At 32.4% G+C, this 20,255-nt stretch overlaps 2 protein-coding genes and 1 long non-coding RNA gene across 4 annotated transcripts; all 3 read right to left on the bottom strand.

Moving 5' to 3' along the window:
* Positions 1-348: 348 nt before the first annotated feature.
* Positions 349-4,037, bottom strand: LOC111708692 (uncharacterized). Of its 2 annotated transcripts, none has more exons than XR_002766714.1 (4): positions 3,869-4,037; positions 3,084-3,181; positions 2,011-2,047; positions 349-491 (listed from the first exon to the last, which is right to left on the bottom strand). It is a non-coding gene; the product is annotated as an uncharacterized LOC111708692 (long non-coding RNA). The 2 variants fall into 2 exon arrangements; XR_002766715.1 differs by having other exon boundaries at positions 3,981-4,006.
* A 99-nt stretch (positions 4,038-4,136) lies between these two features.
* On the bottom strand, positions 4,137-9,494 carry LOC111708699 (dnaJ homolog subfamily C member 27). Its single transcript, XM_023482160.1, has 10 exons — positions 9,402-9,494; positions 8,729-8,794; positions 8,056-8,143; positions 7,331-7,376; positions 6,644-6,694; positions 6,362-6,423; positions 5,172-5,248; positions 4,555-4,660; positions 4,291-4,376; positions 4,137-4,149 (listed from the first exon to the last, which is right to left on the bottom strand). Exons 1-10 carry the CDS (start codon positions 9,476-9,478, stop codon positions 4,137-4,139), a joined length of 672 nt encoding a protein of 223 aa, XP_023337928.1. The 5' UTR covers positions 9,479-9,494.
* A 2,544-nt stretch (positions 9,495-12,038) lies between these two features.
* LOC111708693 (uncharacterized) lies at positions 12,039-17,537 on the bottom strand. The gene is made up of 6 exons (XM_023482138.1): positions 17,356-17,537; positions 16,002-16,086; positions 14,968-15,027; positions 14,377-14,445; positions 13,359-13,444; positions 12,039-13,072 (listed from the first exon to the last, which is right to left on the bottom strand). Exons 1-6 carry the CDS (start codon positions 17,444-17,446, stop codon positions 13,026-13,028), a joined length of 438 nt encoding a protein of 145 aa, XP_023337906.1. The 5' UTR covers positions 17,447-17,537; the 3' UTR covers positions 12,039-13,025.
* Between the last annotated feature and the right edge of the window lie 2,718 nt (positions 17,538-20,255).

Raw genomic sequence — 20,255 nt, 5'->3', positions numbered from 1 at the left:
ACTCATTTCCTTTTCCCCAAAATTGATAAAATCTCTTTGTTCATCCGAAAACTATTGTGAATCATTGATGGCGATGCAATGACAGAATAAAGATTACAAGCTCCTGTGGAAAATTTCCGGAAATTAAATCCGTTTTTGTTTCGGACAAGGATCCCAACACCTTTTCTTTCTTTTCTTTTCGGAAGGAAGTTCTGAAATTTACTGAGTAATTGTCACAATTATCCTTACTAATCCCTTTATCTTTGCAATCGAATGTTGTAGACCTAAAATATTTCAAACTATAAATTATGTTAGCTCAAATAATAAAAGTCTGAAAATTTAAACGTTAACACCATCAGGTTGCAAAGATAAAGGTATTAGAAATGTTGAGCTTGTGGTGAAAACTCAATTCCTTTCATAAATGATAAAACTATAATTTAGGATACAATAGTTTTTAGAATATGATTTCTTGCTTGTCCTAGAACTTTAAACGCTTCAGCAGTTCCAACAGCCTAAACAAACATGGATGAAAATTTAAGAATGAATAGTTAAAATCTTAATTACGTTGATGGACGCTAATTCATTGGGTAATGCTTCAGAATAAAGAGAACAAAAGAGAAATGTTCAGGTAAATTAAAAGGAAAAGGTTTGTGTTGAAAGGTTTAACAAATTTTGTCTGATACTGTACACATTTTACGATTATACCACACTGCGCACATTCAACATATCTAAAATAATAAAATAAATAATCTAGATCAGGTCGGATTTAATAAATATAGGGAGAAGTAGTTGAACTAGTTTTGGGTTAAAAATAATTGACTACTCCGAATTGGTTAAAAGTGTTCTCTATATGCAGAATGAACAACTTAAAAGTAGGAAATATATTTCGATGTGTTTAACGAAGTTTTTGGAAAAAGTATTTTTTGCTCCAATGATCAAATATTGACAATAATTTATATTTAAAGGGAGTGACCGGCTATGTAAGGTAGTTGAACTATGCAGTGTTGGGAGAAACTTCTTTCGGATTCATTTGAGACATATTAAACTTTTTAAACATCTGTAAATCCTAAATTTGAGCGCAAATTCGACGTTTAAAACTCCTACTTCGGGGTGGATACGTTTTCAGACAGCACTGGTTTGGCCAGTTTTGCTGGTGTACTGTGTTTCTACCTCTTTGTTCTAGTTTTCCCAGGGATTTCAGCGTTTTTTTAGTTTAAGGGATCGACGCTAAGTTAAAAAATTTTGCAGATTTTTCGTCAAAATAAGAAAATCATTAATTAATTATATAAGTAGAAATAATGTATGTTCAGTCATCTCTAAGTCTCATTCCTTGTGGTTAACCCTGTCTTATACATAAATCATAGAAAACATTATATAAAACATCATTTTGCGATGTAATAAGATATTTATCGTCGATATCCTCTCAACCCTGTCTCATATATAAAGGGGAACAGCTAATATTAGTTAAATTAAACTTACGTGTTGTACACTGCACACTTTAAAATGCACAGTAGGCAAAGAATTTATTGAAAAAAAATCTATTTTTTATCGTTAATATACTTATTTTTATAAAGACCTCGTAGAACGAGATGTAAAAATAGAAAGGAAAAATGTACCTGAGTTTTGTACAGCTGTTTACTCTATGTTTTGATGAGAAAGACCTCGTAGAACGAGATGGAAAAATAGAAAAATGTACCTGAGTTTTGTACAGCTGTTTGCTCTATGTTTTGGTGAGAAAGACCTCGTAGAACGAGATGGAAAAATAGAAAAATGTACCTGAGTTTTGAACAGCTGTTTACTCTATGTTTTGATGAGAAAGACCTCGTAGAACGAAATGGAAAAATAGAAAGGAAAAATGTACCTGAGTTTTGTACAGCTGTTTACTCTATGTTTTGATGAGAAAGACCTCGTAGAACGAGATGTGAAAATAGAAAGGAAAAATGTACCTGAGTTTTGTTCAGCTGTTTACTCTATGTTTTGATGAGAAAGACCTCGTAGAACGAGATGGAAAAATAGAAAGGAAAAATGTACCTGAGTTTTGTCTGGATGAAGTAGTACAGCTAGTTTTCTAAAAAAAAAAACTTTAAGAAACGAATTTTCAAGTTCTCTGTAAAAGCGTTTATCTGCTACACAAAAATTAAGTCTTGCAAAAAACTTAAATTTTCTAATCCCTTTATCTTTGCAACCTTTGCTAAAATTTAAAACTCAGATTATTAATGAATAACAGAATTTATAGTTTGAAAAATCTAAGGTCTACTACATTTAATAAAGAAACTCAAGGATACCTTCTAGTTTATTATATTTCTGATTCAATATTTTCTACAATGTTGGTCCAGTCAGGGGTGAAATTGTTAGAAAAGTATTCAATAATGAAACATAAGAGAAATATATAAACATAATGAAAAATAGTATGTTTTCTACAAATATTGTTAATATTTGATTACAATTAAAAATACGATGGATTAGACCCAAGATCGGAATATATTACAACGTTACTGCAGTTCAAATAGAAAATACGAGAAACTTATCCTTCGGTAATGGAAATGGAAAGCATTAATGGAGTTCTAATTCATATCTGATCAGATAAAATGTTCAAATCGGGCATTACCATCTTTGCATGAAGGGTCACTTGAAATTACGCTAACAGTCCTTTAAGGGCGACAAAAAATAAAATGAGTCGATAAATCATTTGCAAAATCCAAGTGACACATTAAAGTCATCTTGGTCTCAATAATTGCATAAATCATGATGCATAATTTTCATAATTGTGCAGATCGGTTGAGGAAAGTACCTAATAAGTACCTAATATCGTCTAAACTATAATATGTGAGCACTGTTAACCTCCTCTCTTCTGGCTAGGGGGGGGGGCCGAGCGCTGCGGCTAGGAAAGTACCTAATATCGTCTAAACTATAATATGTGAGCACTGTTAACCTCCTCTCTTCTAGCTAGGGGGGGAGGCGAGTGCTGCGGCTAGGAAAGTACCTAATATCGTCTAAACTAGAATATACCTGTAAGCTCTGTTAACCTCCTCTCTTCTAGCTAGGTGGGGGGGCCGAGCGCTGCGGCTAGGAAAGTACCTAACATCGTCTAAACTAGAATATACCTGTAAGCTCTGTTAACCTCCTCTCTTCTAGAGTGTTCATCTATGCCTAGCTGGACCCAAGGATTAGAACTAGAGCTTAGTCGACATATCACTTGCAGCTAAATAAAGGGAGTGTGCGTGAAAAAAACTCAATTTAAACTCCAACACCAAAAACCCTGACGACCATATATTTTACTGGTTTTAGACGATATCGACGTTTTTTCGAGCTATAAAAAGGGTTTAGTTAAAACAATCTTCCCCATTGCTTCTAATTCTAAAACATAAAACCGCACTTCAAAGAAAAATAATCAAATTTTCAAAGAGAAAATGATGTGAATTAAATTTAAATCCCTAGGCTTTCGTGTACTTCGCGCCCATCTTCTATTTCAATTGTGAACATTTTCTTTTTGTTAACATTTTAAAACAATAACAAATAAAATCGAGGATTTAAAAACAAAATCGTGGATTTGATTTGATAGAAGATAAATTAAATGCAGCCGGTAAAATCTTGAACCGGAAAATACAAAAAAAAAGATTTTTTAATAAAATCTTGGTGTCTGCACCCTATAGTGAAAATCAAATTAAATATTTAATAGGTTCCCTCCTGCAGACCATTGAAGCATATTGAATGTGAATAAAAAGGAGAACTATAAACTTCCCTTACTACAGGTCACAGTGAGCAGGGCAGGGTGCTCCAATAAACATGGGAATTGAGTGACTCTTTGTAAAAGATTTTTAATTTCCAATGTTGTTGCCTGCTCGGAAACCTGCTACACTGTTGTACTTGAGTATAGATGAACATAAACCTGTTCAGGGGTTGGCTGGGTTAAGGAACTCTAGTTGAGTATAAAGGAACATAAACCTGTTCAGGGGTTGGCTGGGTTAAGGAACTCTAGTTGAATATAAAGGAACATAAACCTGTTCAGGGGTTGGCTGGGTTAAGGAACTCTAGTTGAACTCTAGTTCGCTGGAGGGAGTTTTTTGACACTCAGGGAGACGACCATGAATATCAACCTTCAATCTTCAGGAAGGAAAAAACTAACCTTCCTCGTAATCATAAACCACCAGAAGAGCTTAAAATGTNAATCTTGAAATAAAAAATCTGTTTTATCAGTTAATACCATCGGCTTATACTTTCTAACCATTAAATTAAATTAAAATTTAAATCCTATACATTTTTTTTAAAACATCTTAACTTTTGGGGCAAAAAAACATTTTAATTAAAAACTTGTTAGATACCTGACGTTTTCCAGAGCGAGGGGTTTTAGTTCCATTTCCTGATTCGGCAAGTTTGACGATTTTAGAGAAAAATGCCTGAAAACATTTTATTTTTCTTGACACAGTTTTGATTACTTTGTTCGGAAATCTTTTTGATCTTTTCGGGTTTAGCAAAAAGCTTTCTTTCTTCATCCAGGCTTTCTATATTTTATGTCTTTCTGCTCGTTTTAAAATTTAGATTTAAGAAGTGAATCGTTGATGGAACACTACTGACCTGAAACATATCAGTGATACCCGCCCCCGTATTGGCCGAGGTTGTATAGTACGGGAATCCATATAGTTCAGCCCAGAGTTTACATTCAAGCTCATCTACTTCAAACCTACAGTAGATAGGTTGATGTGTAGATAGTATACATTCAAGCTTATCTACCTCAAACCTACAGTAGATAGGTTGATGTGTAGAGAGTTTACATTCAAGCTCATCTACTTCAAATCTACAGTAGATAGGTTGATGTGTAGATATTTAGACAGGTGGATCGGTAGATAAGTAGTTAGATAGGTAGATATTTATATTTATATCAAGGTAGATAGACAGGTAGATTAACAGGTTGAAATACAGATAGATAAACAAGTAGATAGACAGGTAGATAGACAGGTATATAGACGGGTAGATAGACAGGTAGATATACAGGTATATAGACGGGTAGATAGACAGGTAGATATACAGGTAGATAGACAGGTAGAGAGACTTATAGGTATATAGACAGGTAGATAGACAGGTAGATAGACAGGTAGATAGATAGATAGATAGGTAGATAGATAGGTAGATAGATAGACTGGTAAGTATACAGGTAGATAAGCAGGTCAACATTTAGTGAATTAAGCCTGTACCCTGCAGGATCTACATCTGCCTTGTTTGCTGCCAGAAAGAAGACGATGTTCTCGGTTCCTCGACCCTCAAGGCACAACTTAAATACAAGTTTGAACTATAATCAAGATCATACAAAATAAATATTATTTTTCAAATCAAGAGGCTCCTTAAAAATCTTTAGTTCTCGCGGCCCAAAACCATTCTTCCTCAGAAGTTTTTCTGATTTAAAAAGCAGTCAAACTTTCCTCTGGGATAATTTACCTCTCTATAAGGAAGCTCAGTGCAGTGTATTCACAACATTGCAGGAAGTATGCTGCATGCTTTTTATTCTTTTTTAAAAGAAAGGAAAAATCCAGTTCTCGGTTAGTCAAATGACCCTAAGTTGAACCTTTCTTTCCTTTTATAAGAATTTATTGAGCAGCAAACCTCATGCAATGATGCAGTATATACAGTAAACATACGAGGAACTTTTTTATGGAGATAAATTAGTCTATAACAAGGAGGTTTAACTAAACTGCCTTTTTAAATCAGAAATATAAGTTCTGGTCTAGGTCAGAGAAATACAGTCAACAAATTTTAAATTTGCAAGTTCTAAAAGGTTTTCCTTTTTTCACTATTCAAAATGACAGACCTTCAAAACTTGATCATTTTTTTATTTGTTCAGGCATATGCCCTATTAACATTTGCATACAGTCTATTCTTTAAAATAAAAAAAATAAAAAGCTTGATTTTAAAAATGGTTTGATACAGTGAAAACCGGAAAACCCTGGAATAGTAAGACGACTTTAAGAATTAAGTTGTTGTAACTTTAAAAAGGCCAATGAACATAAGACACAGCCATTGTGCAGTGTAAACAGACCCATTTCACAAAATTAGTGATTTATAAGTGCCTAGTGAAACTATTTGCTTTGTAACAACATCAAATAAACTTTAGTATTGTTATATTGATAACCAGAAAACTGCAGAATAGGAAGACGACATTAAGACAAAACAGAAGTTATAAAATCACTTATTAATTGAAATGGGTGTGTTTACAATGCACAATTGCTGTGCCTTATATTCATTTGACTAATTAAAGTCATAAGTTGAGTCTAAAAGTCGACTTCCTATTCCAGAGTTTTGTGGTTATCTGTATAATGTCGTCTTCCCATTCCGTTGTTTTTTGTTTATGGCAGTATACAAAAGTTTACGGTAGTTCACAACAATTTACCTCGGATCTAATTTCTGTAATCAAGTCGTTGAGATAATCAAAACTTGATCTTGCTGTCATGTCTAAACAGGAAACTTGATCTTTTAGTCATGTCTAAACAGGAAACTTGATCTTTTAGTCATGCCTAAACAGGAAACATCAACATACATAGTTTTAGTTTTAATTTTAGAAAGAAATCGACAAAAATTGAAATTCATCTTTTAGCTAATGTTTATGCAATGGGCCTTTATTGTTTAAAAAAAATTTTATTTAAAAAAATAATATTTTAATAGTCCTAATTACCCATTACAAGAAGAACACCATGGGCTTCGCGGTAGAATTCATTTCGAACTTCTTTAAACATTAGATTATCAGATTATCATTTAAATATCAAATATTATAATTTCAACGGAGGAATTGGTCCATAACAATTAACAAAGCACAACTATTAATTTAAAATGAAATGTTATGAGTAAAGATTGAAAAAGAATATTTAACCTCAAACTTTAAGAAATTCAAAATGTTCATCAAAGTTTGTCGGAGTACCAACTTTGGATGAATGAAAATGGGAAACTTTTTAAGTGCATATTGGGCAAGTTGCTTCAAAAATAATGAATGTCACATTCGTAAATTCCGTAAACTAATCAATTCGGCGCAGGAGGTCTATATATGCCAAATATTGGTAGATTTTGAGTTTCTATGGGCAATGCCGCGGCTGAATTTTACTAGAAATTGAAAATTACAAAGCCGTTTCAAACGAAGTAATTGCCTCATAATTCAAAATTATTATGATATATCATTACGGCCTGATATCGTACTATTTATGAATAAGACATAAGTTAGATAAAATTGTTAAAATTTAAAAAATCACAGGCTTACGCCCCCAGGTTGCCAAGATATAGGGAAAAGATTGTTCAGTTTCTTTGGAAAGTAAAACTATTTCAATTAAAGGCGACTTTTTTTCTTGTATCGATAAATCTTATATTTAACCTCGGAAGATATCTTGTCCACTTGTGTCGAAAATATGAACGCTAACCTGAACAAAATACTTTTAGAAAAAAATTTATATTTTTAGAAATATTACCATATTTTCGAAAATGAAGATACATTTAATTTAATTTAAGTATTAAATTAGTATATTTAAAGTTTAATAAGACAGTTTTTAAAATATATAATTTATCATATTCCGCGCAATTTCTTTTTTCGCCTATTTTTTACTTTAAATATTTGATGTTTGCAAATTTTCAATTTTCTTTTGCATATTAATGAATTATCTTCAGGGATATTTAAGGATCCTTTGGATACGAAATACAAAACTTTAAAAAAATTTATAAATTGTATGCGTTATGTGTTATGTAAAAAGTTACAGTGTTTCTTTATATATTGTAGAACTTAACCATTGATTACATGCAACTACAGAGCATTAGATGGCAGTCAAAAACCTGTTGTGCAATAAGTATGTCGTGCCAGTACGACTATATAAGGTCTAGTTAGCCCGGCCTGTGAAAGCTGATTAGCACTCTGTTTATTTATATCTAGTCTGTGGACTAAGGTTACCGGAAGTTTGTCCATTCTTTATTACCTGTGATCTGTCAACATAAATCCTGGTAGCTCCGTAATCTATTACCTGTGATCTGTCAACATAAATCCTGGTAGCTCCGTAATCTATTACCTGTGATCTGTCAACATAAATCCTGGTAGCTCCGTAATATTACCTGTGATCTGTCAACATAAATCCTGGTAGCTCCGTAATCTATTCCGATTGTAGGAAGATATTTTCCAACAAACCTCTTTTCACAGTAACTAGCAAAAATTTAATAAATAGTTTTTTTGCCTTAAAATATATTTTTCTTGTTTTCTGTATTATGCTGTTTAAAACCTTGACATGAATCAAAATTTAAATCGAAAGTCGTCTTTATTATATAGATATAATCACCAACCAAGCAAGTTTGCAATTTAATTTCTGAATGAAAAGATAAAAGAACCGGAAGAGCGGAATAATCGTTGTCTCAGCTAATCTTTAACTACAGGAAGAACCAGAGAAAACTGTGGAATAGGAAGACGACATTAAAGCAGTACTTTAGTGTATTTGATGCTTTTACAAATAAAACAGTTTTACTAGTAAGTTATTAATTCCCACATGAAATGAAATGGATCTGTTTTTATCAAACACACTTGCTGCCTCTATGTACGATCTGCTTTTTAAAGTCTAAACTTGGGTCTAAAAGTCGTCTTCCTAACCTAGAGTTTTCTGGTTCTCCATCTATTTCATTGACGTATCTCGGCCAATATTACCTCAAACATTTACAAAGGTTTATCAAATACAAATTATAAAAATCTAACTAAAAATAAGAGCGAGGACGTCATTATTTCCTTTCTTTATCTTACCGTTTTATAATACATGATTTCCCTACACCTTCAGCACCAGCTAGCACTATTCGAACTCGTAAAGGTCTAAACAAATTTTCGGAATAACTTTAAGTGGTGCAAAAATAGTACAACAAATTAGTAATAATCAGTTGTTAACTTTTTTCGCTTACCTATAATATATATTGGTTAATATATACCTATCTTCTATAAACATTGATTAATATTTACCTATCTTCTATATGTATTGGTTAATATTTACCTACCTTCTGTATGCATTGGTTGTTATTTACCTATCTTCTATATATATTGGTTGATATTTGCCTATCCTCTATATACATTGGTTAATATTTGCCATTTTCTATATACATGGTTAATATTTACCTACCTTCTATATGCATTGGTTGATATTTACCTATCTTCTACATACATTGGTTGATACTTACCTATCTTCTATATGTATTGGTTAATATTTACCTATCTTCAATATACATTGGTTGATATTTACCTATCTTCTATATACATTGGTTAATATTTACCTATTTTCTATATACATTGGTTAATATTTACCTATTTTCTATATACATTGGTTAATATTTACCTGTCTTCTATTTACATTGGTTAATATTTACATATCTTCTATATGCATTGGTTACTATTTACCTATCTTCTATATTCATTGGTTAATATTTACCTATCTTCTATGTGCATTGAATTTCTGTTTCTAGATTTTACAAAGGTTTCCGTAGACTCCGACTCACCCATCTTCATTGTAATAAATACATCTGTAAAATACAAAAACTAAGAGCAAATAGACATATTTTAGTGAAAAGTGGGCTAACCGAGCAATTCTAATGTTTAGAATTGTTACATTTTGAAATTTTGATATGTTAAACTTTGACTTCTGCTTTACTTCCTAGGCAATGGCTCAGAGCCTAAGTTTCGTAAGTCTCGAGGATTAAAGTAAATAACCAGGCCATGAGAAACGACATAAATTTGGACTTCTATGAATACTTAAACATCAAGTTTCAAGATTGGGTAAAACTTTAAAATGTCACATCGCATATAGCCTTTAATATTTTCCTCGGTAATTACATTTTTTTATCCCTAGACATACATTGTTATCAGCTTTAACTTTTAAGAAGTAAATGATAAAATAAGCCAATTTTCCTTAAGTTTGAAAAAGTTGTGGTTTTGCTACACACTGATAAAAATCCATTTTCAATGAATTTCACCAGAAAGAAACAGACTAGCGGAGCAATCCAAATTGTAATGCAATGAATAGTACTATTCCTTTCAAGTAAAAGTGCCGAAATATTTGAATTTAAAATATCTCCATTACTATAAAAGAACGCTACACCAATATACGATTGCAAATCACCCCGGACTAACCAGAGTGAGACGGTTTCATTATTTGAAATCTAACGTGTTTTGGTATATAATTCAACAATCTTTAAACTTACGGATTTGTTTATTTATACCTTTTCATTCAAAATGTATATGCCGACAAAATTTCAAACATTGAATCATTTAAAAATTGTATAAGCTAGGCGATTATATGTATGCAGAAAAAAAGCTTTCGTTTTTGCGTATAAAACTGTATATGCTGCTTTAGTTAAAAGTATACATATAGCCTAAAAGATTAAAACTGAGCAGTGTAGATTTCACAGCTGTCGGTCGATTTCTCTGTCCTGAATCCTGAATCCTAAACTTCCTGGAGAGAAAGCCCACGCTTTCTCTTCCCTCTTTCTTTCCTATCCTTTATTCGTGTTTACTTCTGCACTTCATTATACACAAGTAAAAAGTCATATAAACAGCTCGTCTCACAAAAAACGTACTAAGGGACCGAATAAAAAGTGGAATGGGAAGACGACTATAAGACTCAAGTTGTTATACCTATTTCTATAAAAGTTGGTACACCTTGATTTACACGTTTTATTATTGATACTCTCTGTTAACTTTTAAAATTTCAAATGACAAATTTGTAACGATAAAATTTCTCTTTTTTTCATGTGAAGTTTTGCATTATTACAGTTTCCATTTTTCGGTTGCGTAAATGGAAAAAAATTAACAAATGTCGCTAAAAAAACATCCAGTAAGTTAACACCCTAACAAGGTTCCTGCTGTATACAAAACTAGGATGTTAGGGCACTTTGCATTATATTCTGGTAACAATTTTACCTTTTTACTGTTCATTCATGAGCCGCCATCTTTTCATCGCACCATTTTAAACGAAGGTTTTCTTGGACTACTGGAATTACAAAATCATAAATAAACAAATCTTTTTTTGAATTCTCAGTTTAAAAAGATGGAATTACAAATATCAGAAAATCAACATTTGTAAAAGGCAACATGTTGCTATTTCGACCAGTCAAAAACCAATAGATGAGTCGCCACACAAAAATAGGCCCAGTCGGTTCAGCCGTTTTGACACAAAATTAATCTAAGAAGCAAACTATATATAGAAACGTGAACATACATCTGTTAACCATTAATTTCAAAACCTCTATAAAATGTCGTCTTCTACTGGAATCTCCTGTCGGAGACAGCCAAACCAAATTTTCAGCCCGCAAATTCCATTGTCCTCCTCCGACGGAGCTTAAAATATTTTTTTTTTTAGGAAATAAAGATTTTGTTATCGAATTTCTGAGACGGGGTTACTCTGTTGTGTGTATTTTGAGCGGCCTATCGGGAAAGAATTGTCTGGGGATAATTGACATCCCCCACCAGAATCCTAACCGGCCTATTTTCCTGATTTGTCTAGCGTGTTGCTGTTTTCCGTCAACAACATCATTTACTCGCAGAAAAATTTAAATCAATGGAAATTTAAACCCCCATGGGATTAAAATTTAAATCCCCAATGGATTAAAACCCCCAAGGTATTAAACCCAAGGGATTAAAACCCCCAAGGGATTAAACTCAAGGGATTAAAACCCCAAGGGATTAAAACCCCCAAGGAATTAAAACTTCCAAGGGATTAAAACCCCCAAGGAATTAAAACTTCCAAGGGATTAAAACCCCCAAGGGATTCAAAATGGTAAAACCAAGTTTGTAGCCTAAATGAACTTCGAAAAGTAACCGGATAAATTTTTTTATCTTAAAATTCGGTGTTTGTTCAACATTTTTGGAAAATAGATTTCCATGTGGGTTGATCCTCTTCAGTTCTTGAGGTTTGTTTCTCATGAAGATTCCTCAACTTGGCCGTAAAATCAAAACTATATGAGATTCGAGGTTTTAAATATTGGTAATGTCGCAAACATTTGACCTTCTCCTTCTGTCTAGTTCAGTGTGGTTTATCCAGTTTTTCTAAACTGTTGATTAATGTTTTGAGTTTTGAGTGGCTAAATTTATTGAATTTGTTCATGATGTTTATTGAGTATATAACAATATTTAGCCTGACTTTTACGTTTTTACATTCAAAAGAATGTCGTCTTCTTCAAAAACAATGGATTTAACAATAACACTTTAATAATAACAAACACATACATGGACAGTAAATTAATTACAATTACAATTTCTAGATTTCTACAGTTTATCAATGAGTATCTTTGGTAGTAATGATACAGCGGGACCCTTAAAATTGCAGACTATAAAGACGAAATTTCGAGTAGTTTGAAAGTGAAATGGGTCTGTTGTCACTGCGAAATTGAATCGTTTCATTTTCATTAGAATATTCAAAATCATTTCTCGAGTTTTCCAATTCCACAGTTTTAAGGGTTCCGCTGTATGTAGGATAATAAGAATCAAGCGTACATAAAATAAAAATATATGTAGAAATGATATCTTTTAAAGCATATATATATGCATAAACATGCCTTATTATTTATGATGCCCTGATAATAAATCATAGCACAGCACTGAGCCATTTTTTAATTTTACCCCTTGCTTTAAATATTTAAATTTCATTTATTTAATTTACCGCCTCTTGACCAACATTACCGACCTATAATTCCCCCAACAGTGGGAGGTTAAGTTACTTAACCTCCCTTTGGACAGTTAAATTGGGTTTAACTTATAATTATTTACAACTGCTTTTTCGGAAAATTTAAAATTTTACTTAACCACGGGTTTCCTTGACCAATTTTGTCTACAAAACGTCCCTCCCTGCGCTCTGGCTATTTTTTAGACAAATTGGTCTTGGGAATTCTTTTAACTTCCCTGTACAGTAGTTGCAAATAATTATAATTTCAACCCAATTTAAAATTTACAAAAAAAAGCTGCGACATAAAGCTTGTTGTTTGAAACATTAAAAAGGAATGATTACGCAATTAAAATTAAAAATAAAAGATAATTTTTACTACTCTCTAATTTCTATTTTCTATTTTAATTTCATTTCTTCAGTCTTCTTTGCCAGGTCAGGTTCATCTGAAATTTAGTAATATTTATTTTTGATTAATATTTATTTTCAATCAATAATCAAATCATCTCTTATCAGTTTTTAAATCAACTATAACTATTATTTAAATCATGCTTGGTTTTGATCAAATATATGCCTCGCAGCTGTATGAAGAACACTGTTCATTGAACAGGGATATAATCGTAATTATATTTTTGTATAAGACATATGGTTCTTGATGACACTCCATCAACATTTTGAAATATTTTATTTTTAACTTTAATTTTAAATTGACGATTAATTATAATATATTACCCAACATGGAGGAGGATCCAAAAGATGCAACAGTTTCCTGTCTTCTTAATCGTATGGGCTTACTCAAATGGTACATCATGGAAAACCTTGAGAGACAGTTACTTTCATATTAAAAATGTTTAAGAACAAATTAAGTCGGATAAAGATATGTTCATTACTAGTTTTATTTTAATTAGATAAAAGATCAGAATCAGGACTGAGAACCCAGAGCTGGGATTGGGAACATTTGTGTTGGTTGTTCATAATCCCGATCTTTTGGCACTTTTAGTTTTAGGGACTATAAAAAATCTTTTAATTTTAGGGACTGTAAAAAATCTTTTGATTTTAGGGACTATACATTTTTTGGATTTTAAGGACTATAAAAAATCTTTTTATTTTTGGGGACTATAAAAATCTTTTAATTACAGGGACTATAAAAAATCTTTAAATTTTAGGATCTATAAAAAATCTTTTAATTTTGGGATCTATAAACAATCAATAACATACTTATTTTTAGCTTTGAATTTTCAGAATTAATTGTATAATTCAAGTCGATTTTACAATCTGTCCATCTGATCAGTTTTCAAAAGTTTTTATTATATTTAAACAAAGACCTAAAGTGTAATTTAGGTCTTTATAAATCTTTTAAATGTAAAAAAAATTCTGAAAACATGAAAAACTACGGTGGTAGACGATTATATCAATATAATAAACACGACTTTCGATTTAAATTTTGATTTATATCAAGCTTCTGAATATTTGCAGGATACATGCACCAACATGGAAACAAAGAGAAGCTGGTAATTATAAAAGATTCTCTTTTTTTTACTTGTAAACTTTTCATTCGAAAAAAAGCTTGTTAATAATTAAAACTCAAATAATAATTCGTCTTCATTATATTGATATAATCGCCTACCACTAAAGAAAACTCTGGAATAGGAAGAAGACTAAAGAGCTGACACAGCAATTGTTCAATGATTTCGGCTTTTTCTGGTTTTCATTGTAAATACATTTGAATTTCATGAAAAATTATACTTACTTGTCGTCTTTGCTTTGTAAGCTGGGGATATTACGCTGCTGTGGATTATATTCAATACTGTACCCTCGTCTGAACAAATAAACTTAAATTACAAAAATACTCTATTCCGCTGCTAAACGATAAACCCTGAATCAATAACTAATGATGTCTGTCCCTGTAATTTTTTGAACCACCTTTTGAATAACATTAAACTTTTTACTTCACCATTTGTTCCCTTGGCCAATTTTGCCTACAAAACATCCCTGGCTACGCTCTGGATGTTTTTTTGGCAAAATTGGTCTTAACCCCTCACTGTGATTTAATGGTCTCAATCTCTCAAGCAAAAATCGATGGGAATTTTGTCAATTACTTCAATAAAACCAAAACTAGCAACTAGTTTATAGTGTTAAAATGTACATGAAAATGACTGCAGAAAAGTAAAAGAGAATTAGAATGGTAAAATCAAAGCCCAAGGCGTTGCAACACTTCAAAGTCGACCCTATCTTAAAAATTGATGAGCCATTTTATAAGCAGGCTGAATCTAAGTGCCCTTGGAAACGTAAAATTCCTTTTACTTTAGTTTGTTTTAATCCTTTTCAATGTATGTAATACCTGGAGATAAGAGAGTTCATAACATCTATATGATTGTAACTATTTCCTTTTAACACAAACCTTTAAAAAAATTATATAAACCATTTATAAAATTTTGAAATGGGTCAAAGTGAAAAAGTGGATGTTTGAAACAATTCAATGCTTATTGTGTGCAGAAATGAAGGTTTGCTTAAAAACATATGAAAATGCAGTTTAAAGTTTTGTTCGTTATCTATGATGTCATAAAAATGCTTTTTCTAACTGGGTTTTTTATTTCTTTAAGTATCAAACTATACATTTATCCATGAGCAACATTAAAGGTAAACTATGTAATCATTCAACTTTGATTATTTGCCGAATTGTTAGATTTAGATTAGCAATAATAATATATTCAAAACATATAAAGCCGCCCCTAACTAATTCCCCTATTGTTATTTAGACCTCAGAATTATTATCAGGTCAAATTATGTTTATCAAGAAATATAAAAAAGGGAAACATTTTTGTTTGTAAATGTCTTTATAATGATTTATAGTACATATGTACAATGAGAACTAGAAAAGTGTGGAATAAGAAGACAACAACATTGTGTAAATACTTAAAGGGAGTGTTCGCGAAAAATGAAAGGGGGTATAGGCTTACAGCGGAATATTGTCAATGGAGATCGCTACTAATCTTACTTCTATCTGTTGCGTCTATAAAGAGAAAATTGTTAAAAACGACTCATACAAATTCAGAAAGTTCAAAAGTTGCAACATTCGAATCAGATCTTAAAAAATCAATTTAATTCCAAACAGATCATTGAGATGTTACACCCAATAATCATCGATAATTTTTTGACGCACTCGTATATAGTTGATATTTCATAATATTTTTGATTTTTTTAAAAATTGATATTTCGCTTACAACTTGTTTTCACGGCTGACGCTGGATTTTAGAACACTACTGAAAAATATAACAATGTCGTCTTCATTAGAAAAAAAATCCTCGAAACCGAAATAAAAGTTTAAAATAAGATGTCAAGCTTTGGAAAAATTTCAGAGAATTACTTACTAACCTGCCATCTGAGCTGTCCAACAAACAGGGGGGATCAAACCCATTATATTTCTGCTCTAAGGCCTGCCTGTCACCAGCATCTAACCCTTAAACATTATTTTTTATGTTAAGCTGACCCCCAGCATCTAACCCTAAAACATTAATTTTTTATATTAAGCTGACCTCAGCATCTAACCCTTAAAGTTTAAACATTTATTTATTAATATTAAGCTGACCCCCAGCAGCTAACCTTAAATATTTATTTATTAATACTAACCTGACCCCCAGCATTTAACCTTAAACGTTCATTTATCAATACTAATCTGACCCCCAGCATTTAAGCCTTAAACATGTATTTATTTACATTAAGCTGACCCCCAGCATCTAACCTTAAACATTCATTTATTAATAATAAGCTGACCCCCAGCATCTAACCCTTAAACATTCATTTATTAATTTTAAGCTGACCCCCAACATCTAACCCTTAAACATTCATTTATTAATATTAAGCTGACCCCTAGCATCTAACCTTAAACATTCATTTATTAATATTAAGCTGCACCCCTAGTATCTAGCCTTAAACATTTATTTATTAATTACTAAGCAGACCCCCAGCATCTTACCCTTAAACATTGATTTATTAATTACAAAGCTGACCCCCAGTATCTAACCTTAAACATTTATTTATTAATATTAAGCTGACCCCCAGCATCTAACCTTAAACATTCATTTATTAATATTAAGCTGACCCCCAGTGTCTAACCTTAAACATTTATTTATTAATATTAAGCTGACCCCCAGCATCCAACCTTAAACATTCATTTATTAATATTAAGCTGACCCCTAGCATCTAACCTTAAACATTCATTTATTAATATTAAGCTGACCCCCAGCATCTAACCTTAAACATTTATTTATTAATTACTAAGCTGACTCTCAATATCTAATCCTCAAACATTTTAAGTAATTTAAAGAGATCCAAGACTTGTACAGAGATTGAATCATGTTTTCTATAATAAATATTAAATACAGTTTCTCTTTAAAAGTGGCTTGCAGTTTTATTGAGAGAAATATAAGGAAACTGGAAATTATCTCGTTTTAAAATAAAAACACGACATTATCTTCAATTCATCCAGTAAATAAAAACAAATAGTGGTTTTCAAGGTCTTTATTGTTAAAAAGTTTTATGATGGCCCATTATCTAGGCATGCTAAGATTGAGAATCCAATAATTGTATGTCTATTCGATTTTTCTGCAAAATTAAAGTCACGTCATGTGAACTGTCTCAAGCTAGCGAACTCCGTAAATGCGCAAAAATTACACTGCAAAATATAAAACCTTATTGTTTCAATTAAGGAAAAGTGTTTTGATCCTACCTGAGATAACAATTATATCTGATTTATAAGATAATCCCTGGTATCTATGCTGTTCCGTTATCAAGAAAACCCAGTTCTTCCCTTCAGACATTCTTCTATTTTTAGCAGATTTTTAGTTTATGTTATGGAGATGGTTTTTACACATATAATAGCTATTAAACTATAAGAATATATTTTGAATAGTGAATATTGAATAATATTGTCAGCTTCATGAAGTAGAGCCAATCTAGGCCTCCAGGACTATTTATGATCAGCTGACTCCAGTCATACAGCCTCTATGTAGAGCCTCTAAATAATGTTGGAAGATAGGATAGATAGATAGATAGACAGATAGATAATTAGATATATAGGAGTACAGGGTTCAGGGTACAGAGTACAGGGTACAGAGTACAGGGTACAGGGTACAGGGTACAGGGTACAGGATACAGGGTACAGGGTACAGGGTACAGGGTACAGGGTACAGGGTACAGGGTACAGGGTACAGGGTACAGGGTACAGGGTACAGGGTACAGGGTACAGGGTACAGGGTACAGGGTACAGGGTACAGGGTACAGNTACAGGGGTACAGGAGTACAGGAGTACAGGAGTACAGGAGTACAGGAGTACAGGAGTACAGGGGTACAGGGGTACAGGAGTACAGGAGTACAGGAGTACAAGTATATGACGTACAGGCTAGTATGGTATGCCGGCCGGCGTGTCCAGAGAGTCCAAATCGTACACGGTACAGAAGAACAGGGTACATACAGGGTACCGCCGGTAAAGGAGTATAGTTTAAACAGGAGTAATTGGGTGGGCCGTGCAGGGAGTGCAGGAGTCTAGGGTACATGTACAGTACAGGAAGGATTAACGCAGTGTGAAAGGCTAGATACAGTCAGTTTAAAGAGGTACATGTTAGAAGTAGAACAGACGTAGTTGGGTGCCGTATATAAGTATCGAGGGTATAAACCACATTAACATAAATTAAGAATTTATGAATTTACTCATGACTTTCTAGAGTCAGAATTCTTGAATTGGAGGCAGCCTTAAAAATTTTAATTATTTTTTGTTAATTCTTAGACCGTATCATTTGAATGGAATGCTATTTTTAACCCGTTTTTAACGGTTGAAAACAGCTGCACGTTTCCATAACTTTTTACCAAACATTCTTTTTGTTTTGTTTTTTTCTAACCCCTGGATTGAACAATATTTATCATTTATAAAGTAGATGCAAACAACACCCACCGGGCCTATTCATTGGTTAGGGAATATTTATATAGGAAATTTGAGAACATTTTTAATCAACAATGTTTTGGAAAATCTTTTCTCGCACAAAGCGACACAAAATACAGATCTAGGCACCTAACCGGAAACCCTATACATACGTATGACATTCGTATTTTGTAACCATTTCCTTGGTAAAAATACGTATTTTATATCCGAAAAAAGGTATTTGACAAACGTAAAAATGCGTATGTAAAAAACCTAAGAAATCCAATGAATCAGGAATTTTTAGGTTTTTCCTGTACGTAGATTTAGGTTTGAAAAAATCCCAACAATTCTTAATTTTTTGAATTTATAGGTTTTAGCTATACCTAAAAATACGTATTTTTAAGGCATATTCAAGTTTTAAAACCAAAATGTTATAAAGAAAAATAATTTTGCATGCACATTGTTCCTTCATATCTATACAACTAATTTCACAAACTTCATAAATCCATTCATAGATATCAATTATTTTCAATCCAGTCCAATCCAACATTATTCTACACAAATTCACACCATCATCATTCCTTCATCTGTATACATCTAAATAAACATTAATAAATGCATTTTGTCTGTTTTAAGACTGTCAAAGTATTACTTTTATTGAACAAAAAACCGAGAATTTACTGACATTGATTCATTCGCGTATTCAGGATTTTAGGCGGGGGGGGGGGGGCATGGGTCAAGAATTTTTTTGCCCACCACTGGCTGTCTTTTTGCCCCCTCCCCTGGAATTGTTTTGTTCAAAAAGTCAAATAACACCATAAAAATACACCAAAAAGACTACATTTTTGAGTGTTACTAACCTTATAGAGTCTAAAAATTATTCCTTTGCTCGAAAAACTAACTTTAACTTTTTTAACTTTATAAATTTATCACTTTATTTACAACTAAATATACAACTAACATATAAGAAACTCAAGAGCAGCTTGGTTTTGTAACAGCTTACTATCAGAGACTCAAAAGTGCAGCTCGGTAATATACAGCTAACATATCAGAAACTCAAAGAGCAGCTCGATATTTTACAGATAACATAACAGAGACTCAAGGAGCGACTCAATAATTTACAGCTAACACAACAGGGACTCTAGGAGCAGCTGGAGTCAAGAGACCTTAGAAGCAGCTACAGTAGCATCCAGAACTGCAATTGGAGATACTGAGCTGGAGCAGCTAGGCAAGATATCTAGCTGAGGGAGCTGCTTAATTATACCAGAGAGTTATCAATATCTGAGCACAATGTAATAAGATAGAATTGAACTTAAACAAATATATTTGTATCAATAAAATATAAACTAATAAATGAATCCTATTTATTCATACTCTGAGATATAGACATAGAACTATATAAACTATATAAATAACTAGAAAGGGACAGTTTATGAAATTGGTACTGGGATCGAAAGTGAAGCCTTTGCATTAACCCTTAAAAGAGGAGGGGCAAATGGTGGACCTTGACGTCCCAGGATTTATATTTGAATGATATAAATTACAACTTTATATGCATTACAATTGTCAGGTGTTACTTTTTAAACGTAGTTTCCTTTTAATTTTCCAGGGGGGGGGGCAGGCCCCCCTGGAACTCCCAGGGGGGGCAAGAGGACTACTTCCCCCCCTGAATACGCCACTGCATTGATTCTAATGAAAACATCAATTTACTC

Source organism: Eurytemora carolleeae, unplaced genomic scaffold, assembly GCF_000591075.1.
Source record: "Eurytemora carolleeae unplaced genomic scaffold, Eaff_2.0 scaffold863, whole genome shotgun sequence".
In the NCBI taxonomy this organism is placed as follows: Eukaryota; Metazoa; Arthropoda; class Copepoda; order Calanoida; family Temoridae; genus Eurytemora; species Eurytemora carolleeae.
The sequence above is the reverse complement of the archived record's forward strand: the minus strand, read 5'-3'. Positions and strand labels throughout refer to the sequence as shown.

What these genes read in the sequence shown, in the direction of transcription:
- LOC111708693 (XM_023482138.1), bottom strand. Translation starts at nt 17,446, where the DNA reads ATGTCTGAAGGGAAGAACTGGGTTTTCTTGATAACGGAACAGCATAGA. An exon ending in TTGGACAGCTCAGATGGCAG is followed by an intron (nt 15,028 to 16,001) that starts GTTAGTAAGTAA and finishes ATTTTTTTAAAG; the next exon opens with GTTTGTGTTAAAAGGAAATA. An exon ending in ATGAACTCTCTTATCTCCAG is followed by an intron (nt 14,446 to 14,967) that starts GTATTACATACA and finishes TTATTTGTTCAG; the next exon opens with ACGAGGGTACAGTATTGAAT.